At 37.2% G+C, this 10,343-nt stretch overlaps 1 protein-coding gene across 1 annotated transcript; it reads left to right on the top strand.

Moving 5' to 3' along the window:
* Positions 1 to 1,770: 1,770 nt before the first annotated feature.
* On the top strand, positions 1,771 to 9,436 carry CCR6 (C-C motif chemokine receptor 6). The gene is made up of 4 exons (XM_064706998.1): positions 1,771 to 1,835; positions 4,451 to 4,547; positions 7,645 to 7,717; positions 8,351 to 9,436. The coding sequence occupies exons 3-4, from the start codon at positions 7,709 to 7,711 to the stop codon at positions 9,434 to 9,436; spliced, it is 1,095 nt and encodes a 364-aa protein (XP_064563068.1). The 5' UTR covers positions 1,771 to 1,835; positions 4,451 to 4,547; positions 7,645 to 7,708.
* The last annotated feature ends 907 nt before the right edge of the window (positions 9,437 to 10,343 follow it).

The following is a 10,343-nucleotide window of genomic DNA, read 5'->3' as shown; positions in this document are numbered from 1 at the left end:
TTTCAATAAACCAGATTTTCCTTCAGAATGCCTTTAGCTATCCCAGAAGCATTCTGATGAAAAATTAAGATTGATAATAGGAAAAAGCTGGTCCTTTGTCTTATGATTTCTATTCCTTTTCCTGTCTAAGCCTCTGTGAGATCTTAGACCATGGAATGACATTACTCACAGTCTACTTTGTCTGTCCAAAGCTGGGAAACCTAGCCTGACTGATAAACTGAGACTACAAAAGATGATAAAAACATAAACAAGCATATGATAACTCAGCTGTGCATCTTGGTGCATTTTATAAATGAGCATTTTTGAATTTCAGACTGAAAATTTGTAATTTACAACTTTGGTTTATCAACACTTTCTCCAATAGAATAAAATCTGTTTAAGCAGCTTCTCTGAAGTCAGTGATTATCAACAGGAGGATGCACTTACTGCTCTTCATGCTTCTTTCTGGAACTCAGGCCTGCTATGAGCTCAGCTGGTTCTAAGAAGTGATGCTGCAATGAAGCAGAGGAGTGCTCTGACTATGACTGTGCTCCTCCTTCAGAAATTCCATGTTTAGTCTGACAAGAAACAGCATTTGAATCTTTACCCCGACCTGCAAACTGTTTCCCATCAGGTTTTTTTTTCATCCTGACTTCATTTTCAAGATAAGTATCGAGTGCATTGGTGGAAGAAAAGCGATGGGTTGTGATACCTGCCAAACACAGTCACACCTGGGGCTGGAGGCGAGCCCTAGGCACTGACTGTGCAGGCTCCTTCCCAAGTGCTTTCTTTACAATGCCACCCATTTAATCTCTGAGCCATAGCTGCTCCAGTGGGGGGAAAAAACGCTGTAGAAGGCCTTTAGGAGGGCTCTGTCTTCCCTGACTGGCTTGACAGGGTGACCGAGTGATAAAAACATTGATGGATGCTGCTCAGTGTGAGATGGATATCAGTCACTGGCACCTCAGAATGTGAGGGGAAGGCTGCATCTGGCAAGGGGATAATGGAAGCAGATGGGAGTGAGATAAAAAGGGAACAAAAATGATCAAAGGGGAAGGAAGTGAGGGGAATTGCAAAATATAATGCTGAAGAGAATTATAAAGACAACAAGGGATGGGAATAAGAGAAATCTAGAAAAGTTGAACAAAGAAAGAGGAAGAAATAGGGAGAACAAAAAACTAAATACAGAAATACCAAAACCAGCAAAAATGTTTAACAAGAAGTGAAAAGCTATATGCAAACAAAAGAAGGACATTTTGATAGAATTAATGATGAAAAAATATATATTGACAATGTAGGATGGTCATGATGAGAAAATTAAATAGGTAACACAAACAACTCGAAGGTAAATAGATAGTTTACATTTTATAGTCCAAAAGAATAATGAAGAGACTAAAATTTCAGCTGATAGCTAAGTTTTTAAAATTAGATTAGATTGATCTAAATTTAACTGAAGGAGCATGAAATCAGGATGGAAGACCATAGGTGTGCATGCTGCCTTTCTTTTAGAATTAAAATAGATGACATACTGTGTCACATCAGAAGAAACTTGTGGATTCTGGAACAACTCAGACAATGGCTTAGCTTTCCCTACCTTTAAATATTTTCTTTCCTTAATTACTGGTGGCAGAAAACTAACATGTGGTGAGATTTGAAAAACCACAATTGCCATATTAGCTAAGCGAGACCAGATTTCCTTTCAGAGTTCTAACATATGAACCAAAACCAGCTGACACACAGATTAACAAATAGTTGTGTTGAAAGGAACAAACTCTTTCCACTTGCCACAGTGTGAAGGTGAAGCACAAAGCACCTGTGGAGTAGGCTGGCTAGTTGAAAGAAACTGTGTTGAAAAGGTAAGTTGGACTACCTTGGTACCTTGTGGTAAATTTGGAATTCACCAAACAGTGAATGCTTCACCTTCTGAAAGATTGTTATTTGAGCTGGATATTGAATATATTGCAGACTAAAAGCACAAGATACATTTAAATAAGAAAGCACCTGATTATGGAACAAGGTGAACAACAGTTTTTGTAAAGGATCGGCCTCTGCTTTATCTTTAATTAAGCATTAAAAATCTGATGTATATTTTGATGGCTCTCATTCCATGAAAATATGTTGATAATATTCAGTTTTTTCACAGGCTGATCTTGGTATTCCAAAGGTAAGTTGTTGTCTCAGAGAGACGTTGGAAGCTGTTACTAGAAGTGCTTGTCTGAATATGTATTACAATCATGATGGACTTGGTGATTTCAAATCACCAAGTCCATGATGGACGGTTTTGTAATGGAGAGGGATTTTCTACTTCTGTTACTCGTTATCTGCTGGTTAAATGACTGCCATGTGTTACATTTGTCTTTGTGCAATGAAGACAGTGCACAAAGATTGCTCAGCTCCGTCTCTTCGCTCCCTAAGTTATGAGAAAGAAACACTAGAAATGCTTCAATGAAATATCCCACAATGACATGTCAGCATGAATTTGCTGCTTTTAACAGGATTTGAGCCCTTGTTTCAAACTGTCAGAGACTGTGAACAGGAATCTGTGGTTTTCTTCAGACCGTGTTTACAGAAATTGAGTTCTCTGTAAACAGATCGAGGCTGCTACATGTAGCTATGTTACTACAAAGAGTACACACGCCTCAGTTTATCAGGAGTAAATGTACGGCGCCTTGCAGCACTTGAGGGACAGGAGATTTCAAAATGAAGCTTGTGTTTACTTTCTAAGAAAGTCCGGAAAGTTCCTTCCAAGCCTCATCTCAAGTTAATTAGAAGATTTCCATTATTACAATTTGATGTGCAAATAACAAGTTGGCAAACAAGCACAAAAATTCAGTTAGAAGTCAAAGCCCCTTTCAGGAAAGGTTCAAAGATGGCTTAAAAACATGTGAAGTTTTAATGATGAAAATTGTTATGAATTATAGAAGTATAACTAAAGAGTGAAGAGTACTTCTCTATTGTGATTTAAGGATGTCTTGAAAGATTCACAAGGACTTCTGTCTTCACCACTTGCCTCTGCACTGAAACTCCCACATCTTCTTTCCTCCTTGTTACTGGACTTTATAAAACCATTTTCAAGGACTTAACTATGTTAATTATGTGATTTAATCACAACCTGCTCCAGATCTGTGATGACAGGGAGTGATTTAGTCCAAACAGTGATAAGGAGGCAAAATTAATTTTATAGTGACCCTGCTGAAGTTATTTGAATCATAGATAGATTTCACACTTTTTTTGCTTTGTATGCATCAAACAGTGAAGATTAGTGTTCATTAATAACAATCAAAACATGCTTTCACCACATATGCATGCACATTTCAGTAAAACAGGACTGTCATTTCAGGGATTTCAGGTATCTCTGTACATGTTACATCTCTATACATGTTGCTCCATGCACACATGTATTTGGTAATAGCTAAAGTCTTGGATCCTGTGAAAATGAGTAATTGAGAAAATGATATGTACCTGCTTAGATGATTATGAGCCATTACAACATGGTGCTTTAAATGTAGTACTTCTCTTTTTGACACCAGAGAGTATTTTTGTTTCATTCACTGGGTGTGGTCAGTGGAAAGAAGCACCAAACTGAAGCTGGTAGGGAGCCACTGCTCCTGCGCTATGTCTGTTTAGGAAAAAAGTGAGTGAGCAGAACATCTGTCATCCTGCATTTCTTTAGGTCCAGGGTTCTATTAATTTAATCATATCTTAGAATCTTACAAGACTGTCTAGATTCATGCCTTTTTACCTTTTTTTCATTTTTTTTCCTCCTTCCTGCTAATGCAAATATCAAAGTTGTGTTCAAACCCAGGTCTAGAAAAAAAACATTTCTAGGTTTTAAAATTCAGGAATCATGAAATTAAATTAAAATTCGTTCCAACTAATTTTGGCAACAGACTTGAACAGCATGAAAATGAACAGCAAATGCTTGTGCCAAACAGGCAAATGCAGCCACATTTTACAAATCTACCTGCATTTGCATATTTTGTGGTAGCAGATCTGGACAAACAGTTGGGTTGTGTGCACCTTGACATGTAACAGATTTTTTTTTTCTTCTAAAACAACTGCTAATCAATTTGGTAATTATTACTTGTCTCATTTCACAGTTTTACTCTAAGCAGTCTTGTTGATTTAAATTATTGATCTTGAAACTACTCATCTGCATGACATTAAGTGCACCCTTTGCAAAACCAGGTCATCATTCAGGACATTTCTGAGCACAATGACAATTAACATCCTGCTTATTATGATTCTGATTCTAGCTTGATCACTTTAAAAATAATATCATTACATAGGTAGGCTAATAAGTAAATTAATAACATATTCGCCTCCAGCTTGAATTTTTTCAGCACAGCAACATTTTCCTTTACACAAAAAACCAGGTTATAACTGTTGCTTGTGAGGAGGAAGTGGTGGTTATTTTCAATTTATCTCTGTACCTTTAACTAATGCTGTTATTTCTTGTTTTCTAAATTAGAGTGTGCACTTGTTGAGGCTGATGGTAAATGTGCTTGAGGCAGTCAAAAGAATCACACATCCTCTTTCACCTGGCCATTAGACGATTCTCAAATTGGGTAAGTACTAAAATAAAACAGGTAATCTGTAATCTGCGCATATGTCTGGCAAATGTGTTAAACTGAACATGTAAATGGGATTCTACTTACAAGGATGGACTACTCTTAAAAGTACTTAATGACGGAATTTTTTTCTTCATTTTTTCTTCAGAATTCTGTATTTTCCCCCAGGTCAGTCTTTATTCGTTGTGTTTTGTTTGTATAATTCAAATAGTATATTTGCTCTTAAGATTGTGGTTTAGTCTTATGTTTGAATACTTGCACACTGCTTTCATAGTGAAAAGAAATGTGATGATGTTGATAAAGTGAAAACATACTAAGCCCAAAACTTCAAGGCTCACATATTTAATATTCAGAACAAAGGTGGTTTTGAGGTGCACATGCACAGACATGTACTACCCATATATATTACATAACCAATATTAGGACACACCATTTTATATATACATATATGAAAATTTATTTTTGTATTTACCTAATACATTAATGCCAAATGAAGATGTAAATATGCAGATTATAAATTATAAAGGTGCCTACTGAAACACTGTTAGAAAGATTTAAATTGAAAAGGATATTTTGTTTATAAGAGCTATGATTCAACTTCCTCAGCAGCCAGTGCATCTTTTTAACAACTTCTGCGAATGCTGTTTCAAATTCAGAAAAGGAAGTCAGCTCAAGAGATTTAAATCAGGTCTAAATCTGATCTCTGCAATTCTGATTTCAGTTTGAGTCCTTTGCTACAACTCTCATACTAGCCATCCTCAGGAAGCTTCTACTGCACTAAACTTTTGTGAATAAGTGTGTGGCTGGTGTTGCCTTTTTGAATTCCTGTAGGATCAGGAGGACATGCATCTCTGTTTTAATGAGTATTTGTTGTTCCCCATACGATCTCTGCTGAGCTCTTCTGCGAACTAAAGAGCCTTTTCTTAGTAATCATCTGAAGAGAGCTCCCTTCTTAGCCCTCCTTCTAGGCTATACCCATGGCTCCCTTTCTTCTAAATGCCTTCACCCAGTCACCTTCCTTCTGTATGTTATGCTCATGTTTCAGGGTGTCTTTGTCCAAGTGGAATGAAGAGTGACTTGTAGATAGAAGATATGTTGTCAGGCTCTCTTTGTATATTTTAACCATGTTGGTCTTAAAAAGACAAGAATGGCACACACTTAGAATGATATTTTTCTTGCAACAGTAAAATAACAGTTTCTAAAATAATAACCTAGACAGGTACCCCTTTAATTCTGTCCATCTGAAGAATTTCTGTAGCTGCCAAGTACAAAGAGTAACAGAAACACCAAGCAAGATCATGAGTGTCTGGATGAAATCAGAAAGTGTAAAGCAGTGGACAGTGACTAAAATTGTGCAAAGATGGCCTAGGGGACCACAGTCCCTGGTTAATTGCATAACGTGTCTGCTGGCCCTATACATCTCTGCACTTATGACAGACACCTTTAAGTTGTTTGAGATTTTCTTCAGAAGGTGCTCAACCACTTTCAGGCTGTCATATTCCTGCAGCTTCTAAAAATCAGTTTTGAAAAGCCAACAGACAAAGCTGGAGAGATAGTTAAAGATTTGTTTAAAGGGCAGGAAATCCAGATAAGCTGTGATGCCTTAGCTACATCATATATAGTTTAGGTCTTTACCCAGTTGCAGCCCTCTGTTAATAAGCCAGCATCCCCACATGAGTAATCCTCATTATGCTTTTGGAGAGTGTTCTGTCCTTTCCCTTCCCCAATTTCCCCGTTGTATCTGGACTTCATCTGCCCCACTTTTACAAATTCTCTCTCTCTCGTTTTCAACATTAGGTAATTCCCAAACAAGAAGGTTTTGGTTTTGTAGACTTAAAGCTGACCCATGTTCTCTTCCCAATTGGTGACACAGCTAGCAAAAAAGCAGAAAAACTCTAGACAAAACTGGCCTTCACAGCCTTGACAAATATGGGACTTCATGTCATCCTGTCCCTGAAATTAATGCTTAAACACTGCTTTGCTGGTAGGTGCAGCTCTCAGACAGCAGCTAGTGGAAAGAAGGAAAGGGCTTAACTCATGCAAGGGGAGTCTGAGGAATGAAATCTCCTGCCCATGAGCTCCTGTGTGAGGTGGAACAAGTTATTTAAGCCCAGCGTCCCGCGTGTGGTCACCAACGGCATGTTCCCCATTTTATTTTTCTGTGGCTTTAGACTCTGTGATCTGATTTGCAGAAGTCTAATCCTGGATGCAAACAGTCAGTGGATTTAATCCTTTACCTAGCTGAAGTCCTTCATAATTTTGAGTACTCTTAGAAGTGATGTTGAGGAGGATACATGTCTCAAACTGAACATCTTAAGTGATACTTAACTCTAATGACTCAGATTCTCACTTTTAAACAAAGGTGGTAATACTTCTTCACAACAGGGCATTGTGCAAATTAAGTAAGCCCCATCTGTAAAACAGTTAGGTATCACAGTGATAAAAAAACCAATATTTTTCTTAGTGTGCTGTCTGAACTGCACACTGAACATTGCACGGTAAATCTGTGCACTGAGCAAAGACAAAATACGAGTACTTGGTCTGTTCATACATTGGGTACTATCCTTTACACTATAAGAAGATATTTTTCTTTTGCTCTTCTATTACTTCATAAGTGTAATAAAAAAGGACAAATAATATGTTGAAAGTGCTGAGACACTGATAAAGGGTCAGACTGGGAGAAAGGGTAAAATGTTGCATTACTGTTATGAAGTATACTAAGGGAGTGCTGTTTATATTTTCCATATTTCCCTCAATACATGGATTGCCATTGTCATACAGAAGTTCTCAAAGTAAAATTTAATTTATTCTAATTTCTTGTGTGCAAATTTAATGTGAAATAGCGGTCACATATTCTCATATGTCATCTATTAGCCTATGAAAAAACATTCAATACTTAAGTCTGTGCTCTTAATAATACTGATAAAACCTATTCTCTTTCTACAACTGCACATTTTGTAAAGATGTGTGATTTGTTAACATGCTCCAGTGATGAGATTCTGTTTTGAGTAGGTTTTATTCCCAGTTTTGTTTTCTACTCGTTCAGACTTCTTATGCTGGTTTTCTGATCCAATCTACTTTATTTTCTTTTCAGAAATACTTGGGAAAATATTTTGAGGTCCTTCTCAACATATTTTTCTGAGAAGTGTACTGCCAAAATGAATTTTGTAAGTACCTAATTGATAAACTGTGTTAGTATAGCAATAAAACAATGACTCTATAAGACCCAGTTCCTTGAGGCTGCAGATCCAAACACTGTATTTTCAGGAGTGAAAATCTGAAAAGATGTTTCTGTCAGCAGAGTTCACTGTCAAAGCACACTGTTTATTGGATTTTCACTACAGGTGTGGTGTTTGTGGTAAAGGTAAATGTCAGGCTAGCTATCATAGACTGCCTCTCTAGCTGGTAGAGAGAAGTAATCAGTTTTGGGGTTGATTTAGTCAACTACATTAGTATGAAATGCATAGCATGCTAGAAAAGCCTGTTTGCCTTGTGTGATGGTAAAGGAAGACTAGACGCCTAATTTGAATTCAGAATTTTACACTGTAGAGTCTTCTGTGACAGCAGATTTGTCCTTTCTGCACAATGTATTTAAATATTAGGGCCTTTGGGATATGCAAAAGGATTATTTCCACATTTGTATTTTAAGTATGATTTAATGAAATTGCCTAGATAGTTCTTACGAGCCTTGTCTGTAATGTTAAATGCATTTGTAATTGGAATGTGTGGCCAGTTATTTATAATGTTTCTACCATAAAGACAAACATCTGTGTGTTGACTGGTGTTCTCCTTTGCTACAGACAGACCTTCGTACCACAGATTACCCCTATTATTCAGACTATGCGTCTCTGATCACACCACCTTGTTCTAAGCTGGAAGTCAGGAACTTCACAAAAGCATTTCTGCCAATTGCATACTCATTGATTTGTATCATCGGCCTCTTTGGCAACATCTTTGTGGTGATGACCTTTGCTTTATATGAAAGAGCCAAGTCCATGACGGATGTGTACCTCTTCAACATGGCCATAGCAGACATACTGTTTGTTCTTACTCTTCCCCTGTGGGCAGTGAATTACGCTGCTGATGAATGGCTTTTTGGTGATTTCATTTGCAAAATGACTAGAGGTATCTATGCAATCAACTTCAGCTGTGGCATGCTGCTTTTGGCCTTTATCAGCGTGGACCGGTACATTGCTATCGTACAGGCAACAAAGTCCTTTAAACTCAGGGCAAGGACTCTTGCACATAGTAAACTCATTTGTTTGGCAGTGTGGATATCATCAATTTTAATCTCTAGTCCGTCTTTTCTGTACAATGAAAGTTACAGCTTCTCCATGAATGAAACCAAAGAGATTTGTGATCACAGATCTGCCAGAATGTCTGAAAGCACAACGCTGAAATCGCTGCTGCTATGGCTACAAGTTGCATTTGGATTTTTTATACCTTTCATATTCATGCTTTTTTGCTACGCCTTCATTGTCAAATCCTTACAACAAGCTCAGAATTCCAAAAGAAACAAAGCAATTCGTGTGATTGTATTAATTGTAGCTGTTTTCCTAGCTTGCCAAGTACCTTATAACATTGTTCTTCTCATAACAGCTGTCAACATGGGCAAGATTGACAAATCTTGTGACAGTGACAAGATAATGGCTTATGCAAAATACATCACTGAAGCCATAGCATTTTTACACTGCTGTGTGAACCCTGTGCTCTATGCATTTATTGGAGTGAAGTTCAGAAGTTATTTCGTGAAGCTAATGAAGGACCTATGGTGCAAGAGACACAAGAAAGACAATAAACGTAATTCAAGGACAAACTCTGATACTTATCATTCAAGACAGACTAGTGAAATTCTGACTGACAATGGATCATCTTTTACTATATAATACAATTTGAACAACATTAGGACTAAAGGAGTCTTCTCACCATGGAACCCAAACCAATGTCACTGTGCATGTGACAGCAAGTCATCTGAGCTTCTCTGTGCCTCTAAATGAGATCCACTGATCTACACCATTCTTTCAGGAAATTAATTTAGATAAAGGAATAATACTCTTCTGTGTAAAACTAAAGATATTCACTTCTCTTAATGCTCTTCTAAACTACATCCTCTAGAAATTATAAAGAAAGTGAAATTTAAAGAGGAACCCCTGTCATTGTGTAAGGAAAAATTGCATCTCATCCATCCCACAACATTGAAATATCCCCAAAATAATAAGTAAATGAATAAGGTTATGTCTAGGCTTTTTCTTACATTTATGTTGTTTCTGTTAATTACTTCTGCCTGGAAATCCTAGTGAAGTGTAGCTCTCCACTGTGCTTATATTGCAGACAGGTCACATTGTGACAATACTAACCCAAAGAGATGGCATTTGAGCAAAGCATGACAAGGAATGCAAACTGCAAAATGAAAACAAACAGGCTCAGGACTGCTGACATAGCTGAGTGCTTGGTCTTATAAATCTTTGACCAATGCTATTCTGAGCAGAGAGTGAAACTTTGCTAGAGTTTCCTCTCATTGTTTGGCACAGGATTCAGATGCTGGAATCCAACAAAGCCGATAACATGATGAATATATCTGTGAAAAGTTGCCTCTTTCTAGCTGAAATTCACACTCTGTTTTTTAAAAGGCAACTAACTGGATTAAACTGCAATCATTCCAACACAATTTGTTGGCATGTGATAGGTGACAAAATATGAAGCATTTCTTTGTATTTAGCTACTGCTAGCAAAGATTCCTTAGGAATGCATTTACCAGCTCAAATATGCACATATATAGTTTCAGAAATTAGT

Source organism: Zonotrichia leucophrys, chromosome 3 (assembly GCF_028769735.1).
Source record: "Zonotrichia leucophrys gambelii isolate GWCS_2022_RI chromosome 3, RI_Zleu_2.0, whole genome shotgun sequence".
Taxonomy (NCBI): domain Eukaryota; kingdom Metazoa; phylum Chordata; class Aves; order Passeriformes; family Passerellidae; genus Zonotrichia; species Zonotrichia leucophrys.
Note: the sequence above shows the minus strand (reverse complement) of the source record. Positions and strands in the feature narration are given on the sequence as shown.